This window comes from Limanda limanda, chromosome 12, assembly GCF_963576545.1.
Source record: "Limanda limanda chromosome 12, fLimLim1.1, whole genome shotgun sequence".
Taxonomy (NCBI): domain Eukaryota; kingdom Metazoa; phylum Chordata; class Actinopteri; order Pleuronectiformes; family Pleuronectidae; genus Limanda; species Limanda limanda.
This window is the reverse complement of record NC_083647.1, coordinates 18098494-18120010: the sequence shown is the minus strand read 5'-3', so window position 1 is coordinate 18120010 and position 21517 is coordinate 18098494. Positions and strand designations below refer to the sequence as shown.

Sequence of the window (21517 nt, the reverse complement as noted above, 5' to 3'; positions counted from 1 at the left end):
TATAAGGCTATAAGTATAAATTATTTACTGTTTATGTCCAAATCCTATTAATCCCTTTCAATTATAGAACATTGATGCCACAGATATTGATCGCTGCTTAGAAAAAAAATGTGTTTCAGCTCTAAGTTTTGATTCTGTGATTGTTCTCTTGCATATGACAAGATTCAAAATACAAGAGAACAATCTCAAAGTTAGATGTTTGTCCCATGGATGATAAAAATACACAATATTTTACCATTTTCTCAAGTAGAATTACCTTGACAACTCTTTGGGAGACTCAACAATATGCATTTATCCTCCACTAAGATATTTTTACTGTAGGAGAAGAACAATTGCTGTCTCTACAACGTTTCCTTTTATCTATCTGCATCTACAATTATTTAAAAATGGTGTCAGAAATAAAAATAACTGTTGTAAGCTCCACTCCACATGTTCCCTTACTTTTGGAAAACGCCCTCACACCAAAAAGAGACTTTGTGTATTTGTATATTTTAGATCCTGCTCTCTGTGGTTCTGGTTGTGGTTCCGTTGTTCCTGGGGAAAGATCCTGTGGTTGAAAAGCAGCGTATGTGTGTTTGTTTACATACAGTATTTGGTCAATGCAATCTAGATGGAAAGTTCGTACTAAATAAATATGAAACAAATCTGCAGTAAGTGAGAAGGTTTGTGGCTATTTAACGACCCGGGTGTTTTGACTCATCCTCAGTCAGTGTCTACAACAGTGACCTGCATACGTCACAACAGAGCTGTAAGCAAAACAGGGTGAATGTTTGTTTGTGTTCGACTAACCAGTTTATCTTACTTCTGAAACAAGGCTCCTCCTTTGATAAATCACTATCATATTTTCTGTGAAATATTCCAAAAAACAGCCACTATATCCCAAATGCCGGTTTCATCTGTAGTGTTGTGGAATTTACATTTTCTTTTAGAATATCCTACTGTTAGTTGTAGACGTTAGCCCAAGTTGAATTAGGAGACATGTTTCCATGGCAACAACCAGTGACATCTTCTGACCAGTGGAAGAAAATGTCAAAAAAGGAAAATATGGCTCATGTGTCATAATGGGAAGAGTAAGACATTAAAACCTGTTGGTAAGATTCAGCAATAATAAAGATTTAAATGATTTTTATTTTGTCCCGTGAAAATATGCTGATTAGGCAGCAACAGCACAGAGACCAACAAACAAACAAACAAATGTGCAGGGGTGGAGACATAACAGGTTATTATTACCATAGCAAATATTACGGAATCCCATTCCAATCTGTTCCAGTTTAGAGTCTCCAAGTAACCAAAACACACACATTGATATATCCACAAAACATTTTAATTCAATAAACAAATGGGTTTCCCTCAATGTGACAAACACAAAGCACGTTTCACTCCTCATAGACAAAGAGAGAAACGGAGCCTTTCCTGTAACACTGTGACTCAACAGCCTCCTATGGAGAAACACTGCAGAGGAGAACCTGAGGCATGGAAACTAACAGAGGCTCAGTGATTCAGTGAAAGTGAATGGCTCTGACTCTCTCTGTCCTACCCATCACTGAGGGCGGAGAGGTGGAGAAAGGAAAGAGAGAGAGAGAGAAAGAGGGGAAGTGACTGTGTGGGAAGAGGGAGAGGGAGAGAGAGAGAGAGAGAGAGAGAGAGAGAGAGAGAGAGAGAGAGAGAGAGAGAGAGAGAGAGAGAGAGGGAGGGGAGGGGCTTAGAAAGTATGAACTTGTGCATGATTTGGCTGCAGGAAGCATTAAAAGACGAAAAGACTGCAAAACAGGACGTGGTGTTTTCCCGGAGTGTTTCCAGGCTCCGCAGAGGACCGACTCTTCTCCTGGCTGCACCCCCACACACAAGCTTCTTCCACCGGGTCACACTTTTTCCCGAGCGTCCCTTCCCTCCTGGAACCTGGAGCTTTCTGCGTAAAAGCGTGCTACTGGGGGGCTGTTTTTTTGAGTGTTTTTTTTTCTTCTTTCGGTCCCGTAAGTAAAGTCCGTCCAGGATCGAGGAAGAAAAGGAAACATCACAACAACAAGAGGAGTCGAGGGCACATTTTTTACCAAGGAGCCGTGGGAGGAAAATGAAAGTCCTGTTGGATCTGTGCTTGGTTTTCCTCACGCTGCACAGCCCGGGCACTGTGCTGTCCCTGTCCACACGTAAGTTGCACACAGATGTCCATGGATGCACATACACTTAAGGCTGGGGAAGGGATTTTTAGTTGTTCTTTTCTCTTTGGTTCCATCAGTTTAATCCATGTGTCACCCAGAGATCTCAGCTGTAAACAGTGTGACACTGGCCTGCTCCTGATTTCAAGGATACAACTGGAGCCATAGTGGATTTAGATAATAGCACAACACATCGTAGAGGGGGTTGAGTCAATTTAAACAGTACAAACAAAATATAAGTGTAAAATATTTTATTCAGTGACTTTATAATGAAAGGTTGATGTGTAGTTCCTGGTATAAGAGCATCATAAGATGTGATATCAGTGGTCTGTGTTTTAAAAAATTAACAAAATATATATTTTCTATTTATAATAAGGGCAGGGCGATATGACCAAAATAATCTATAAAGATAAACATTTTCCTATCAATAATTAGCACAATATGTCACTATATATTATAGTTATAGTCATTATATATATATTTTAAGCTTAAAGACAGATTCTAGCTCCTGAGTAATTGTTGTAACTTGTTTTTAATAGCAGACAATTCATAAATAGTGAATAAACCACATTTTATAGTTGTTAAAAAAATCAGTTATGTGTTATCACTGCTCACTAGCACGTATATATACAGTGAACTTGTGTTATATTGATATTGATGAAAATGACCCTGCAATAATTAAGTAATTACATTTATGTTAATTGATCTTTTGTCATATTGACAGTGATGCAAATTACATTGTAAAAATTATATTGCAATAATTGATTAAATAACTGATATAGTTTTGTCCGCCAACCTTATTAATTACAGAAATCTCATTGATACAGAATAAAATTAGAAATATAAAATGTCAGTTTAACTAAAGGAGCACAGACAAACGTTTTCTATAAGAGGATAAACGGATTTAAGATAATGTAAATCCCATATAGGGACATAAATAAATCCCACACATCATTCATTGGGTCATACTCAATATACTACTACTTTTTTTAATGTAAAATAATGGCACAATTCTCTCCTCAGATGGTTTTACATAATAATGATGCACTTGGGAATCACTGGATCAACCCAGGTTTATATCTTCACACACATTAAAAAAAGGACAAATGCCACTTTTTCCTCCACTTGACAGCTCCTGTTATTTATGTGAAGTACACAGCTCGTATCCCCACACTGAGGACTCATCTCCCAGGAGGCCGAATCTCAACAAGTCAGGCCGTAATTCGTTTAACACATGGGGAGCTTGAGCATGAGGACTTCAGGGACCACAACTGAACCAGTGACATCATTTGCTCTTGTTTTTTTTTTTGGGGGGGGGGAGCATGTTAACCGGCAGCTTAATGCACAGTAACGTAAATAAATCAAAGTTATGTCCGCTTCCCCTGTTAAGTGGCTGGATTAGTTTTTTTATGGTGAGCTCACTGGCACCGAACAGCTCCACACAGACGAGCTCCTGTTATCCATCCTGTTTGAAAGGCGCTAATAAAAGGAAGTCTAGTCGCCCGGGCTCAGACGAGACAATGGGCTTTGATCCTAACCTGCTCGGCTGTGTTTTATCGAGCCTAATTGGTCATTACGGTTTTATTCGCTGTAGTAATGGACGGTGCTTTCCCTTCCCTCAGCGGGCTGTGGTGTACAGATGCCCCCGAAACACAACAGTTTCAACGTTGAAACCTATTTCCAACATATGATGAGCTGTTTAATGCAGCTCGTGGTCATGTAAGAGGGTAATCATGTTGGATGTGATGGTTTAATACCAAATATTTCACTCTTAAAATACATAAACCCCCCAAAACAACGTCTTTTAACCTGAAACTCACTCCTCATACACACATTTTCCATTTCTCCTGCCTGTGCTCGCCCCGAGTTGACTTGAGGTTTCGAGAAGATTTATCCTCACTCCAGATAAGAGCACAAGCTAAATACCTGAATTGTAAATTTGAAACCATCCGCCCGTTGTCTCTTCGATCTCCTCTCAGATGGCTTCGCACGGCTCACTGTCACTAAATGTTGCGTGACTTCCTCCACTTGGCCAGCCTCTCGAAATGTTCCACATGTCCTCATACCGTACGGCAGACGGAGGAAAGTACGTGCTGTAGTTGGTCGGTTGCACGGATGAGTGGAGAATAAATAGTTGGGAAAAGGACGTCGTGAACCTTTGGAGAAGGACAGCGAGGGCCACAGACCTTCATGGGAGACCTCCTGTACTCTCACCCAGACAAAGATGAAACGTTTTCTCCTATCTCGGTTGAACTTGTGCAGTGACTCCATGTTCCACTGTGGTCGGGTTAAACCTGCCCCCCGGTGCCGCAATCAGCCTCAGCCTCTCCAAACAAATAGGATTTTACAAGCAATTTTGTCCGCTGAGCGTGTCGAGCAGAGACAATAAACAAGCAATAATTGTGTCTCTCTTTTGTTGGTGTTTGAACTGTGAGAAGAAGGGGGTTGTTCGGAGGGCTTCACACCAACGTCCCGTCCTCAGCGCCTGGAATACATAAACACTGATTGTTATTCAGCTGGATCGGTCCATGCCTTCACTCCTCTGTATCCGGTGACAAAGACAACCAGCATTCGTCGGCCCATGTGTTTGTTTGATAAGCTGGTGGAAGCCGGAGATGGAGGTTATGATATTGTTGTTGGTTTGGATTTGCAGCTGAGTTAACTTCCTCGAAGGCGGCTCCTGAGTAAGAGGGACCACACAGTGTCTGTCAGCGTGAGGTGGCTGGCAGGCGGAGGGTTGTGGCCCGCGGGCGCAGATTTGCAGTTTTCTGACAAAGTGTTGACGTTCTCACTCACTGCTCACTCGTGTCCTCATAGAAAATCATCTCACACACATACATTTTGGGGGTTTAAAGTGCCGTCGTCCTAGGTGGGCAACATGTGTCTATATTAGAAAGGAAATAAAACGGAAGACCAACTATATTCCGCTTAAAACTATATGAAAATAAGTGGCAGTAGTCATATAATTGATTTATTTAACCACTTTATTTTGATTTTTTAAATGTTTTACTGGAAATAAACTGAAAATCCCAGAGGAGAAAACAGCTGTGCAGAGTTACTGTAACACGGGAGAAAGAAACCAACTCAGACTAAATCAGATTATTCAAGAAGGAAAATTGAAAAAAAATAATCTATAAATTATGAAACTATGAAAATAAACTATAAAAGATTATAAAACTTTATTATTATTTGAAATGAAGTCACAAACATTAAAAACTTGTTATTAAGTCTTTCACCAGAAAAAAAAAGTTTACACATGTGTTGTCCTCTAATGCATTTTTCACATTATTGACAACATGTTTTCAAGTGACTGTTTTGTAACCTTTCCCCACATTTGATGTAAAATCAACCAACTGAAACTTAATCCACGCGGAACATTTCAAGCAGGACAGATTTTCAAACTCTTGCTGGAGCATCCAAGGTTACTCCACCATCTGAGATGATCTGAAACCATCTGTTCATGCAGTAATTTAGATGCTATGATGAATGCGACTGAGAATCCAGCCTCCTCAGGTTGGTGCTGCAGTGATTTAAGTGGTGGCAGCACAGATCGATGCATCCTCACTTTTGTCTTTCATAGGGTAAAACTCCCAAATCCTACATTTCCCAGAATGCAAACGAATAGTGACCTATGGCTGATAATTACCCACATCTTTCCAAAGACTTACGGTCAAATAAGTCCGAAGCCTAACTGAGCATTCGCATGTACGACTTTCTTCAACGCTTGATACGGGCACAATCGCCATAGCAACAACCCTAACCAATCAGTTTCCGGCTTGCGACACTCAACACAGCTGGCCCTATGATAATGTGTCAGGATAGCGGTCCATGAAACGCTAAAGCGAAATAAACTCCAACCCGATGAACACTTCCTCAGTTGAGGCTCATTTTCAGCTTGTCAGGCAGGACTGGTTTGATTGGCTAGTGCCGACGCTTAAGTACAATTTGATTGGCTAGTGCCTTGGGCTGCAGCTGGAAATGTTGAGCTCTTACAACTCCTGTAGCACGAGAAAAGTGGAGTGAGGATGTTCCATTACGTCACTGAGTGTCGTTTCCTCCTGCCCTCCTCCAGATGTAGCGATCATCTACCCCCAGGACCCCGTCCTCCGCATGGGGTCCAACCTGACGGCCAGCTGCTGGATCCACCCCGACCTCGGCGTCCACGCCAACTCTCTGTTCTGGACGCTGAACGGTCAACAGCTGCCCAGCTCCATCTACAGAGTGCTGAGTCCGACCAACCTCAGTGTGACGCTGGCCGGACTCAACGCCTCCAGGCAAACGTCCGGAGACAACCTGGTGTGTCACAACCACAAGGGGCACATCTTAGCCGGCTCCTGCCTCTACGTCGGGAGTAAGTTGAAGCTTGTCAATCGTTGCAGTGCTGTACACAAGTGTTTGATCTCATGCATGTAGAAATGTCTCATTACCAGCAGGAATACTCCAAAACTACTGAACTGATGACCATGACATTTTTTCAAATTATGGCGAGATTGGAGATAGCCTTGGCGGAGAAACGCCTTTCAAAGTATTTCATTCAGGTGTCAAAATACTTTTTAAGATGTTTAATTTTGTGAGGGCTCTGTTTCTAGTTCAGTTTGAGTTCTTAAAGCAGCTTGTTAACATGAAGAGCAAAGTGCAGGACGAGGGCGACGCACCACAGAAGCGAGAGAAGTGAAAAGGAAATGGCAATAAAGGGAAACAACAAGGAAGTCGGGGGCAGATTTGAGTCCCTGTTGGCTGTATTTTATGTTGAGTATTCTTGCCTTCAGGCCCAGTGAGAGGCCTCCGTGAGTGGGTGTCACTGTGTGATGCTTCGACCACCTGTGTGGTCCATTACTCGCACTATTACTCATAGGGTGGGGGTCTGACATGTTACACACACACACACACACACACACACACACACACACACACACACACACACACACACACACACACAAACACACACACACACACACACACACACACGCATACACTCACACACACACACACGCACTTCAGTAATATGGGGGCATTACCTACCCCTAAACCTAAATACAGTTTCTTATTTTTACAGTGAACTTTATTGGGTGACCTTGTTGATGTGATAACATAATAAAACTTTGCAGCAGTTGGTTAGCTTAGCTTAGCATAAAGACTCAAAGACTCCCGGGTGTCTTAATGTCAATGTGAGTTTGCCACAGTCCACACACACACACACACACACACACATACACACACACACATACACACACGCACACACACACAAACACACACACATACACGCACACACACACACACAAACACACACACATACACGCACACACACACACACACAGTCGGATCTTAATCTCTGTGCGACACTGGCGTTGAGAACCCTGTGTTCTTAGACAGGAGGAATGTTGGCAGGGATCCTGAGTCTGACCAAATCAGAAGGTGCGCACACACACACACACACACACACACACACACACTCACACACACACACACACACACACACACACACACACACACACACACACAAACACACACACACGCCAATTAAGAAAAAAACACCAATTTCTGAGGAACATCACTAGTGGGTCAATTACACTCCAGAGGAAGGGGCTAAAGTAATGGAGGTAACTTTGTTCTCTCACTGAGCCAATGTCCCTCCATATTCTTTCTCTCTAACTTCTTTCTCTCCATCTTTCTCTCCTCCCTCCTCACCCATTTCTTACCCCTCTCTCCCTCCCAGTGCCTCCAAAGAGGCCGGTCAATCTGACCTGCTGGTCCAGGAACACCAAAGACCTGACTTGCAGCTGGGCCCCAGGAGGAAAGGGAGAGACCAACATTAGTACCCAGTACACGCTGAAGTTCAGACTCAGGTATGTTCCACACACACACACACACACACACACACACACACACACACACACACACACACACACACACACACACACACACACACACACACACACACACACACACACACACACACACACACACACACACACACCCTATATGATCTAATCCATGATTTAGTTTGGAAATTTAATTTCTTCAAAGATAATACAGTTCTAATGCTTCAGATTTCAGTCCTGGTTGATTTAGGATCACTTTCTCTTGGTTCCCGGCAGTAACAGGACTCTTTAATACTACAGCAAATACTCTAGCTACTTCAGTAGCAACACAACAGAGCAGTTGGTATCTGTGCACTTCAGTCGGCCTATTAGAATTACATTAATGATTTGGTTACAAGGAGTTTTCCTGACACAGCAGAGCACTGTGAAAGGAGTGTCACCTGAAACTCATCTAACAACTCGCTGTGTTCACTCTGATCCTCTCTCATTACCCGCTCCCTAATATCAGAAAGGATCCGCTGACAAAAAATGACAAACATATCTGCTGTTTCTTATAGTTCATCACCAGCTGTGGTCAGTGCTATCTTTACAAATACATGGCAGATAAATGTGTTTCTTTTGACTGCTCCACATTAAACATGCGAACAATTAACAGTGGGGTTGATATCAATGTCATAGAGTTACAGTCAGACTGAATTACATGCATTTCCAGTAAGTTCCTTGTGCGTGTGAAAGTGATCCGAATCTTGCTGGAATGGCCGACTCCTCCTCTTAACAATGAAAACAAGTAGAAAGACACATAACAGGACCTGCTCTATACACCGCTTTGAAAAACAATTTGTCACTGAAGTGCAATGAATCATGGGATATGCTGGGCCGGGAAGGATCTACCAGGTGGAGCCTCCATTGTTCGGGGGGGTGGAATCATTGGTCACATTTGTCGGCCCGATTTTGGAGAGGCCTTCGAATTAGAACAGTCTGGTCACGCCGCTGAGACGTAAAGTTTACAAATGCAGCGTCTGAAGGATGCGGCCCCCAAATTTGGACACAGCTAATAAACTGTAAATAAATTGATAAAAAGAAAGTTAGAATTTTGTCTGCTGAAAGCATGATTATTGGACCTTTATGAGTTTAAGTTACAAATCCAAGAAAGAGCGGCACAGAGCGGCCGCTATTACCCTAAACTCGGTTATAGTGCAGTCGTGGACGCAGAATATTGCTTTACTAGCAGTGACCCTGATAACAAGTTAGGTTAGGCAATATTTAAGTGGTTTCAGGGAATGTACTGGTACTGCAACAACTCTGGCTAATAAATTACATCTTTATAGCGTCCATGCTGTTTCCACGGTCCACACATGAACACACCGAAGTTGCAAGAACAAGTTAGAAAGTTGTGGCGTGAGATGAACTGAGGAGCATGTGAACATAATCTTTGACGGACTTCTTCCTTGTGGGATAATGTTGCACAGTGGTGGCTGTAAATGGAGTTTTTGTTCAGCCCAGTGCCCATTCATAGTCACTGGGGGATGATCGCTTGGCCTGTGTTAATCCTGTTTTTGCTGCACGCTGCTTTGATATGGTTCAGGTTTTTTGTCTTTCTTCTTCAAGTCAAGTAGAAAAATAAAGTTTGAAGCTCCCTTAAGAATGACTCATCCCAAAGAAAACAATACAACACTGCACCTCACTGGGTCCTGAGCAATCCACCTGCTATCAATCAGCTGTCAGCATTTATTATTAGATGCCAACTGTAACCCCACAAAATGATTTAGTGCTCCTTAGTAAGTAAGTAAGTAAGTAAGTAAGTAGTAAGTTAGGCTACTCACAGTGCACTGCAAGAAGTTAGCCAGTTAGCTGTGCATGGGGACGATCCCAGCTACGGAGGCCTTCCCCTTTAAACAGTGTGGTTATCTTTTGATCTTGATCTTCCTTTTAATCTTGTGCTTGGGTTTTGTTTAGGCTTAAACAGACACCACCCTCCAAAGTCTTTGTATAGAGTCTACGGCTTTTACGGCAGCACCTGGAACAATGCTTCAACCTGTGGGGAAATCTAAAGGTTGACAAACCTGCCATGCCCAGTAACAGTTACTAAGCTATGATTGGACAATCTGAGAGAAAGCCTTTAGCGAACGGTCAGTTGATTGTATTTCTAACCATCCTCACTTATTCTGAAAATGACAACATGTAGAGACATGCCGTCCTCACGTCATAGGTGAAGGGAGTGAAAACCGAGAAAAACCTCAGTGTTCAAATGGGTTGAACACCGAATTGTTGAGCCCATTGCACAAGTTTCTATTCAAAATCAACATGTTTCAAGAGAGTTTTTTAAAATGATACTGACATGCCTAAAAAAAACGCCCCAGAAACAAGCTACAGTGAAGCTGGAAACAGGACAAAATACATTACGACTTTGGCAGACCTCATTTTAAGAGAAGTAACATCAGAGGTAGCCAGAGGGTAAAAACCTTTCAACCGTAAAAAAGTCAAATTTCATGAGAATTAGGAAAACAGGTTTTCTGGAGCGATACATTCTCAAAAAATGAGTTTCAGATGCGATGTAAGGGATCTATTCACATTTTTTGATCATTAAATCAGCTATTTAAAAACACCAAAGGAGAAGTGACTTGACATGCACTGCCCACAGGCGTACCAACAGCATGGAGATCTCTTATTGGAGTCAGATTAGTGTAAATAAGCACTTCATAAAACCACTATAGTGCCAGATAAACTCTTGAGAGCGTTATTCAAAGCCTATGAATTCTGTCCAGAAGTGTTTCAGCATTTTTCTGTTTCCTCCCAGGTGGCACGGTAAAGAGAAGGAGTGTGAGGATTACACTCACACGCAGCCGTACTCCTGCAGCATCACCCGAGACCTGCACCTCTTCACGCCCTATGAGATCTGGGTGGAGGCCTCCAACCAGCTGGGGCGGGCCACATCTGATGTCATCACCCTTGACATCCTAGACGTAGGTGAGTTTGAGAAGAAGTGAACTTTGACCCTCTTTGAACTGAGTTTAGAGAGTTAGTGAGCCCTCGGGCTGAGGGTGTAGTAGGAACCAAACTCTTAGGCTGATGAGCCTTCACAGTTAGGAATAAAACTGACATGGTTGAACGATTGATTTGTTTGTCTTAGGAAGCAATGCTCAGACATTGTGTGAAATACAACTTCTTGCCAAGCGTTAGATGAGGAAATCGATAGCACTGTCGTATTGGCTGGGTCTCAATTCAGGGACTGCATCCTTCGAAAGATGCATTCTACCCGGTTGAGTAGACAGTTAAGGCTAAATTGAAATGAGACAGTCTGGTCTAAGGAGGATTTGCCGTGATCTGCGTCACCAGCTCGTCCCGCCCGTATTGCTGTTGCCAAGCTACAGAGCTAAAGTTGGAATCTACGAGAAAGTTCTAATGCCCCGTGGTTTTTGAAAACTTGAGTAACGTCATCTATCGTTGCTCGCTTGCGCCATTAACTCTTTAAAAAAAGTTTCATCACTGAAGTGCAATGAATCCTGGGACAGGTTGGGCTGGGAAGGATCCACCCTTTGGAGCCTTTGTTGCTCAGGGATGGAAGGACGCAATCTTCTTAACTAACTCTACAAAAATGTAAAAAATTAAAAGTTTTGGTTTCAATGGAATGACGTGCTGCAACTTGCATGGTGAGCAGCTTCCATGGGAACGAATGTGCGGCCATCTTGAACGGATGTATCCAGTTATCTACAGGGCAGGGCACCATCCAGGGCTCGTCTTTGTTAACAAGTTAACAGGCAGAAATTTTGAGCGACTAAAACTACAAAATAAAATCGTAACGCTGTATCTCTTTTTAATCCACATGATATGACTGATTAAATAAATCCCTCATTGAACTTTATTTTTTACCTGCGCCAAATCCAGTCCGCCTGTTAGCGTAAGGGGGTCAGGGTCAGTCTGCAAGATAAATTAAAAACTACTCAACCGATTTCCAAGATAGTTTGTGGAGGGGTTGGAAATTATAATTTGGAGTGGATCGGGATAAACAGGCAGATCCAGGAACTTTGGCATTAGCCTTGGTGGAGATATGTGCTCTCTGAATTCCCTTCTTTATTAAAGTGGAAATTCTTTACAAGAAGTATTTACATATTTATAAATGTTGCAACCCTAAAAACCCATTATTGTGTTTAACTATTCATCCCATCATTAACAACCCATTATTAAAGTTATCAATAATGACCGTAAAGCTAATGAAAGGCGGCAAAAGGAGGATAACTACGCTAAGCGGTTTATTCCAACGTGTATTCATCCCCTCGTGATCCCTCAGATTCATCTTGTGACCCACGGGTTGGGAACCATGAATGGCTTAAGCTTCAGCCCCAAGTAGGCATCTCTCAGAAGAAGAGTAATCCTTCGCTCTACAGCCTCATCTCCTTTATTCCTTCAGGCAGGACACTGGCTGGAGTCCCGTGGCCCCCGGCTGTCGGTGAAAGTTGTTTGCAATTTCTTGCGCTGATTCACACTGATAGGAAGTGAGCAGTGTTTCCTTTTAAAGCTTTGTTATGTGGTCCGTTGCTTAGCTTAGTGCGGTTTAAGCAAACGGAGCATGAAACTAGACCCAGTTCTTCTCTCAGTATCACCAAAACAAACACACACACACACACACACACACACACACACACACACACACACACATACACACACGCATGCCCACACCTGGACAGGCGTAGGTGTGTGACAAAGGGAAACACCCTCTCCCTTTGATGAGCTAATTTTCTCTTTATTCATGCTCACTGGACACACACACACACACACACGCACACACACACACACACACAGAAAGCACTCGCTTACACTCTTTTATGTAGTGTTGGAATGTTCCAGACTGATCCTCGAACCTAATCCCGTCTCTGAGCCGACTGCAGACCCCTGAGGCCCGAGGAGTTTGGGCTTTGAGGCTTTGAGACGTACACCTGACATAATACAACCTGATTCCCTTGGAACGCTTCACCTGGTTCACCCCCAACACGCTCCTAACGAGGTCGGGGAAATGTGCCATGAGAACTCCATATAGAGTTTAGGGGCGAACACGTCACTGGCAAGGAAAGAAGTGTCCATCAAACTGTAATCCTTCTCCGTTCCCTAATGTATGCAGGCACGCACGCACACACCTGTTTACACATCCCCAGGGCAGGGCAGGGCCTGGTAACAGTATAGAAACAGAGAGGCGGGCTGGAGTGTAGGCGGTTTCTGGACTTGTGTACGTGCATGTGTGTGTGTGTGTGTGTGTTGGCTTTGTTTCGCTCACGTTGCCCTTGCCGCTCTTTTTCTGTCGAGTAGTTTCCACAACAGCAGCGTGTCATAAAACACAGCAACCGCACCTGCGTGCTCCGGCTGCCGTGAGTCACTCCGGTCATGTCCAATCAGTCATGAAGGCGAGGCAGAAACCTCCACCTACAGTATTCGCTGCATTCCTCAGTCCCGGGGAGCCCCCTCCACCGAGTGACGGGAGGCAACATGCACCGCTGCGCCGAGGGATGACAACATACAGTGTGTTAATGATTCATCTGTAATTTGTCATGTCTACTTGACTTTTATGGCTAAAATCATTAAAAGCACAGGAATCATAATTCTTTATTACAGATACCATTTAAAATGTTTGTTCTCCGCAATAATGTTGAGTTGGATATAAACGAATGAGGATTTCCTTGGCATCTGGATAATTATCATAAAACAGTCAGAATGAAGTGATACAATTATTTAGATAATAATTAAACAACACAGTTAGGAAAACCGTTATCTAGACTTTTAAAAATGCTGTAAGACCTTATACTTGGTGCTAAATAATGTATATGCAGCTTTTTAAGAGCTCAGTCCTTCAGTGTAGCATCTTACGAGTTCGACTCACGCAATAAAACTAATTTATTCAAAGTTCAGAGTCGTTCCTGCAGCTCTACTCTCAGATCCAGCTGCAGACATCAACATCTTCGCAGCCTGAGAGGTGAACCACAGGGCAAAGAAAGTCGAGGAAACCCCCCCCCCTCACTGATGCTTTCCTCACTGTGAGGGCAACTGAAATAAGGAAAGTGCTGGCTGATGCTGGTAATAAGAAAGTGTACAGAGGTTTCAGTGAGTAAACAGACTGAAACTGGAAATATATATCGAGCCAAAACTTGATTCTGAAAAGTGAAAATTAAATAACTTGGTTAAAATGAATCTGTCACCATGAGAAAAGTGATCTCTTACCCTAAGCGATGAACGGATAATTTGTAAGCATAACATAATGGGATAAAATAGAACTACTTTAAACAATGATCTCAAATAAGAATGAATAAATAATTAAAATAATTAAAAACAACCCGATTTGGTTCCCCCCAACATTTAAAACTTTCTATTCTCAGTTTTACTCTCAACTTTTGTTTTTAAAAAATATATTATTCAGACGGACGACCCCGTAGCCACCACTGGGGTTTAATCCTTTTATTTCACCCACGAGAGCCGTTTGAACAAACACTTTTTATTTTGCACAGTCTTTGGTTCCTCTGAACTCTGGCGTTTCCTCCAGTGAGTCGTTCCCCATCCTCTTCTTCTCCCCCGGGTCGCCTTGTTTGTTTGCCGCTGTGTGGCGACGTCGCGAAGAGGAACTGACGTCGTGAACATCGAAACAAGCTCGAGGGCCTAGAACATAAAGCGAGGAGGGTTAAAGTAATGGTCTGTCACCACATGTTTGTTTGTCGAAAAAGATAATCACAGTCAGATGAAGAAGCCGCCTCCAGCTCCGCACAAGTCCAGCCTTCAGAGGCAGAAGGCATCTGACCGCAAACCTCAGCCAACGCCGAACAATCCGTCAATGTGCTCTGACACACGGACGTCACTCCTACTACTTACTGTTTGAACTGAATGGATTTCGTGACCCCGCAAACTTAACCTTAAGTATGAAGAAACCCCTGAGCTGTGGAGTTCTGCAGCCATGGTTGGAAATGAAAATCTGGGCCATCTGTCCACCAGAGGTTTTTCATTATCCTCTCAGGGTAGAAATGAACTTGTTAATGGATGTAATGATTAAAAGAAACAGTTTCTGCCCTTTGTGAAATCCCTGTACAGTTAAGAGTCTACACCATGATTTCACTATATTTAATAATGACTACTATTATTTCCCCCCCCCCCTGTCTGTTAGTTAGTTAGTTTGAATTTCAGCAGGATTTCGCAAACTCTAACAAAAGGGAATTCCACGAAACTGGGTGGAAGGATGTGACATGGGTTTTGATCATTGTCTTTAACCTTGTGAAATAAGGTATTCTTCAATATTTTCTTTGACTTTCATGGATCTTGATAAAAGAAATCAGGCATATTTAGATGACTGATATTTATGAGTGCGTGGAATTTGGTGCAGATCCAAATAAAAATCTGGATCGAGTGAATTTAAATGTGATTTTATAAGAGGACTGTTGGACCCTGGTGGAGGAATGCACTCTACTGCTTGCCATTTGAGTGTTTTCATTTTCTTTTGTTCTATTGAATGCTGCTTAGATCTTTGAAGCAGTGCTTATCAATATTTTTAAATTACTTATGGATCAAATCAGAAGTTTCTCAAACTAACCTGTTCTGTACTTTCCCTAAAAATGGGAGTTTTTAAGCTCATTGGTTCTATTTGAGAGCCTTTTGATTTCACTGCTTTACTGTTTTTGACTGATGTTCACTGCTCAGCAACTTAGGGAGTCAACACAGTGGAGAAATAAGAGGAAACTATTTCATTCCGGAGTCGGCAGAGATCAATACAAGGCCGAACAGAGACTAATGGACAGAAACACCCAAACCCAATCAAGCTAACTTCATGTAGCTATGCATAAAATGTAATAGTGTCAAATTAGACGCAGTAACACACTCAGTGTGAGTAATTAGGAGCATTTAAAATTAAATTATCGGGCAAAGAAATGAAAAACCAAAGATTTTTAGTTTACACTCATATAGGTGAAGAACAACATGTCACAATTGAAGGTGTTGATTCGATGTGTTTTGCTTCTTACTCAACAACCGCCTCCCTCTCTCCCTCCAGTGACCACGGACCCTCCGTCAGGTGTCATGGTGAGTCGCGTTGGGCAACTGGAGGACCAGCTGAGCGTCCGCTGGGAGGCTCCGCCTGCCCTCAAGGACTTCCTGTTTCAGGCCAAGTACCAGATCCGCTACAGACTGGAGGAAAGCCAGGACTGGAAGGTAAAGGACAAGTGGGCAGGCGGTTATGGGATGGATGAAGGATGAATCTGCTCTCTCTGTCTCCCGCCCTCAAACACACACTGCATCCCAGCTGGTTCTCATCCTCGTGCTGTAATCACATCTAATCTGGTCTGATTGAAGCCTCCGCTGCCAGACAAATTAAAAGTAGGGCTCGTCAAAAAACTTTCATTAGTCATGAATCTAGCAGTTGAGGTCCGAGCAGGAGGAAAACCACAGGCCAGAGCCGCTGTGTATACCTCCATCTGAGCTTTTAATGAATGAAAAATACTGTGTGAAACCTCTAACCGCGCAGATGGCGCTCTGCAGAGTCCTCTGGGTGAGAGTGAAGATTCTCCAGTAATTAAGGCGGAATTACACAGATGTAATGTAAGCAAGTCGTTGCTCGCAAAGTGGAAAAAGAAAAGAAGGGGAGTGGAGAGGCGGCGGAGGGATGAGAGCGTTTCGCAGGAGGAGAGAGGAGGATTCGAATCCAAGTGGCTTAAAGGGGTTCGTGGTGAAAACTAAAAACGCCGTCTCCCTTCAGGAAAAAGCGGCCGTAATCATGAGGTCATGCTCAGGAATGGAGGGATACATCTCAGCTGTTAATGTCTTCAATATGGGGGTAAAAAAAAAACGCCCGGCGCTAACCTCTGCCGATTTGGCTTTTCGCCGCGCCACGTCATTAGCCCTCCGATGCTTGTAATTTCCATGTTCTGCTTTCTGTTGGAGTCGCTCTCTAACAAGTGTTTACAGACCGAATGCCAGAGAGAAAGTGGGGACTATTAGACCAGATTATTAACTCCAGCGTGTGTGTACTTCTCTCTCCGTATCTATTTTCCTGCCTGTACCTTGCACGCTCTTCTGTGTGTGTCCCAGTGAATCCAGCTCTGTAATAAGTAACAGAGAACAGATTTTACCCAGCGGGCGCAATTACATTAAAATAGTTTCATAAACATGCTGATCAGGAGCCATCAAACAATGTGGTGTGCATGTTTAGGTCCGTACATGGATTATAGTTGTGTTTTCTACATCTTGATTTTCCCTGTGATCTCGTTTATGCCCATTGGTATTTAATATTGTGGTCAGACCTCCAGCGCTCAACTATTCTGTGTTTGTGTCTTCTTCTTTTTTTCCAGGTGATGGATGACGTCGGGAACCAGACCTCTTGTAGACTGGCCGGACTCAGACCTGGAACTGTTTATTTTGTCCAGGTATGGTGTAGGCGGATTAGTGAGTGAGTGTGTGTGTGTGTGTGTGTCTCCATGTGTGTGATGATGAGTTTGATATGTTGTGTTCAGGTCCGCTGTAACCCCGTGGGCATCTACGGCTCTCGCAAAGCTGGGATCTGGAGCGAGTGGAGCCATCCCACCGCTGCATCCACACCCCACAGTGGTGAGCTCACACACACACACACACACACACACACACACACACACACACACACACACACACACACACACACACACACACACACACACACACACACACACACACACACACACACACACACTCAGAATCTCAGTTCTCGTTTTGTGTATTCAGGTCCATTTTGCGGGGGAATATTTGATCACCAAACTTTTTTTTTCATCTCACGGTGCACCACACATCGCACTGCCTGAAACTGGAAAACCTCTGAGAAGAACAAAACTTGTGCTACTTTACCGTCCTTGTTCAATGTCCTCACTCTGTTTTGTATTGTATTGGCAGTTTAATTTGGAGCAGATGCATCAGTTAAATCAAATCATTGTTAAACATCCTTTAAATCAAACCAGACTCTGAACGTGTAAGGTTCTCGTTGCCTCCCAAAGAAACGATGATGAAAAGGCCGACACAGGAGGCTGAACCAAATTTGATTTGCTAAAAACCTGTTGCTCTACTGGATGTCATAAAGCTGTGGGCAGCCTGTGGTTCCTGCTTTCCCCAGACCGTAGCAACGCAATTGTTGAGTAAATGTTATCGTAACTGATAGGAATTATGGCCACAACTATGAAAACACAAGTTCTGAATTTTTCCTTCAAGGGTTTCCCAGACCTTGCCATGAAAGCCAGGAATTTGAGCTGAAGCACCAGACTGATCAGGGTTTGCATCATTCAGTGGCTGAACTGTTCCATGGCTCCGAGTTTACATTAATATTATATCAACACACACACAGACACACATAAACAGGACACCACACATCCTTAGCCGTTATTAAATTCTTCTTTGTGGATTTCTCTCCTCTAACTCTGCTGGAATGTAATTAATAACTTTAATTAAATAAGGTAATTGAGCATTTTAATACATATTACTCCTACTTATCTGTCTCTAGCTATTTTACGTGAAACACATACAATAAGATGCTTTTCTAAAGGTTAAATCAGTGGTTACCAACCGTTCTGGGCTGTGGCCCCCTTCAAATAAAAGCTCTGTCTCTTTGTGCCCGTTTCACATATCAGATGTCTAAGCGTCATCATCAGATCAGAGACATTTAAGATGTAAACTTCTCACATGGTTTCATTCCCTCCTCCAAGGAGGGGATGTTTTCTTCTGTGTTAGTTAGCAGGAATTCCCAAAAATCTGCTTGATCGATTTCCATGAAACTTTGTGTCTGTGTGGGAAAGGACCAGAGGAAAGAAGCCATTCAATTCTGGTGCAAATTCATATCAGGAGACAGATCCAGGAAATGTTTAATGACTTTCTTTAACATTGAGAGATGGGTCTTTTAGCAAAATGTTAAAGATTCAGAGAGATTTATTCATGGGTTGTGATGAAATAAACAAATATAGGGGACTGATATTTGAACTATTCAGATGGTTTCCTTTAAATAAAAAATAATATATGTACTTTTCCTGAAGTAGAAAATATAATGCTGGACTTTTTCTCATAAAGAAGTATTTATACCTGATATAAGCAGACAGACATTTATAGCAGTATTAAACGTTAACGAGTTTGGTGCAGATCCAGATCAGGGGGCTGATGTTGTGTGTTGGTGGATTTAGATGACATTCTAGTTAAAATAAAAGTACAAATCATCAAATATGTTGCAAAATCTCCAGAAAAAGTCGTTCCTGGCGATATTCATTATCTCGGAAAACCCTAATTTGTAATTATCTGGAACTATACGTGAATGTTATTCTCTAACATCTTCTCTTTTCTAATCTCCCTCTCTCTGTTCTGACCGTGCAGAGCGGCTGATGTCAGGCTCCTGCGACTCCAAGTCCAGCGGCGACTCCAACTCCACCCTGCGCAGGGAGCTGAAGCAGTTCTTCGGCTGGGTGCGGAAACACGCCTACGGCTGCAGCAGCATGTCCATGAAGCTGTACGACCAGTGGAGAGTGCTGATGCAGAAATCCCACAAAACTCGCAACCAGGTAGGTAAGCATCAGTAACGCAGCGATAACGCAAACGCAGACACACACACACACACGTGATCAAATGCAAAGCGCAGACACGCACGCAGACATGGGCCTCACACACACATAAAATAAAAACAGTCGGTTATTTTACAAGAGATGATTTTTAACAGATTTTGTCTTTTAATTCAGGTTCTCCAAGGGGATAAATCCTAGCACATGCTGCCTTTCACAGGCACAAAACAAGTCAAGAAAAGAACTGAGTGCGTGTGATTTGTTGCTTTTGTCTTTCTGTGTATGAGGAATGAGAAAGAGATTGTATTCGTATATGGGAATTATAAAGACAATTTGTTCTGGACACTTTGTGCGGATGCCGGCAATGAAACGTGAGAGGACATCCAAAGAGAAGCGATGGGATTTTTCTCTGCCGGTCGAGGTGCGAGCTCTGTTTTTCGCCTGCAAACATGTTCCGCTGGCAAGGACTGAGGAGGGTGGACGCGTCACGGATATCCTGGTATCACGTGGACTACTCTGCTTTCACACAGGAAACTGTAGCATGAATAACTTGGACACCAGTTAAAGACGTTTGACATGTGCCGGCTCTAAACGTGCACAGGGGTGGTCGGAAACAGATCCAAGCAAAGCAGGAGCATGTGAAAAGTATTCTGTGACCTTTTATTGGAGGTTTCTCCTGTGGATTCAAAGCACCATCTAGTGGCTGTTCAACACCCATGGACTCTCCCACCAAAAGCTTCATGAAAACGGGGAAAAAGAAAAGTACCAAATTATCATTCAGTATTTGTAATTCATGCTTTGTTATATAAGTGGATAATGTGCCAAACTGGTTCATCCAGGATTCCTCCGTTTCCGAGTGACTGATGACGTGATGATGGTGTTTGGGTATGGAAACTTTTTCACCGCCTTTATTTTTGTACTGAGTTGAACCAGCATATTTAAAACTGTATAAAGTTACGTTTTATTTCTTAAGTTATGTTTAGTTAGTAAAGAAATATCAATGACTGAAGTTGTTATTAATCTGTAATGTTGCTCTATAAAAATATTGTCAGAAAAACTGAGTTTGCAAATTACTTTTGTGGCAGATTCTGTGGTTAAAAGACTGTTGTTAGGAAAGAAAATCTCATCATTAGTTGTTTTTTTTTGGATCAAATCTTGCACATGATGATGCATCTACAACAACCGTAGACACATGGAAACACATATCCATCCATCCATCCATCTCTGAGGGTTGGAGCTAAATCCAGCTGCACCACTGTGCCACAAGAATCACATGTGGAAAATTAAAGCAGCACTATCTGTGTCTCAATCCACCGGGTTCACTGCCGAACTGAAATAAGACGGTCTAGTCTTTCTATTGCGTCACTCTTTCTAAAATTGTTGAACCTTTTGTTCGGTTGAGTACTTACATTTAAAACGTTTTCACCTGCTTTGAGACGGAGCTTATATAACTTTTACCGAGCAGCAGCACCCTCTGCAGGCACAAGTTGTGATTCATTCTATTGGTGTCCAAATAATTAGGTGGTTTTCATGTAGCGAATAAAATTATATTAAAGTTTTACATATGCATCAAACTCTGTTTAGAATTCTATATATTTGAGATATAATAAAATGGTCTATGCTTCTTCACTGGTTAGCAGAGATTCACAGTTTTTACAGACTTCTACGTCTTTTAATCTGATCTGTAGTTCAGCGTCAGTTGAACTTGTGTAGTTTGATTCTGGAAGTTGCATTGTCCCAAAGTTTGTCAGGGAAACTGAAGACACTGTTTCCTGTCGTCACAGCGAGTTGATCTCCTGCAGAGTCTTGTTACTGATCCTGTGACCACTCAGAGTCACTGGTGCTTAATATTTAACCAGTGTGGCGTTTGTCTTGGTCATGGCTTCGGACTAAAGGCTTTAGTTACCTCTATGCTCGGGGGACAGAAGATCAGACCAGGGAGCAACAGGCTGAATGTCTACCTGAGTTTCTCTCAGTGGAAAGTAAAAGAGAGCAGCAGTTAATCCTCCTCAGGGCT

At 42.7% G+C, this 21517-nt stretch overlaps 1 protein-coding gene across 2 annotated transcripts; it reads left to right on the top strand.

Moving 5' to 3' along the window:
* The first annotated feature begins 1978 nt into the window (after positions 1-1978).
* Positions 1979-20488, top strand: crlf1a (cytokine receptor-like factor 1a). 2 transcript variants are annotated; one of them, XM_061082978.1, is made up of 9 exons: positions 1979-2147; positions 6229-6507; positions 7873-8002; positions 10776-10945; positions 15996-16153; positions 17290-17364; positions 17452-17545; positions 19319-19503; positions 19678-20488. In XM_061082978.1, exons 1-9 carry the CDS (start codon positions 2072-2074, stop codon positions 19699-19701), a joined length of 1191 nt encoding a protein of 396 aa, XP_060938961.1. In that variant the 5' UTR covers positions 1979-2071; the 3' UTR covers positions 19702-20488. The 2 variants fall into 2 exon arrangements, with proteins under 2 accessions (XP_060938961.1, XP_060938962.1); XM_061082979.1 differs by having other exon boundaries at positions 19319-19507.
* The last annotated feature ends 1029 nt before the right edge of the window (positions 20489-21517 follow it).

Bases quoted from the DNA above. Each gene is read 5' to 3' on its own strand.
- crlf1a (XM_061082978.1), top strand. From the start codon at position 2,072: ATGAAAGTCCTGTTGGATCTGTGCTTGGTTTTCCTCACGCTGCACAGC. The intron at 17,365-17,451 runs GTATGGTGTAGG...TGTTGTGTTCAG, and splicing joins GAACTGTTTATTTTGTCCAG to GTCCGCTGTAACCCCGTGGG. The intron at 17,546-19,318 runs GTGAGCTCACAC...CTGACCGTGCAG, and splicing joins TGCATCCACACCCCACAGTG to AGCGGCTGATGTCAGGCTCC.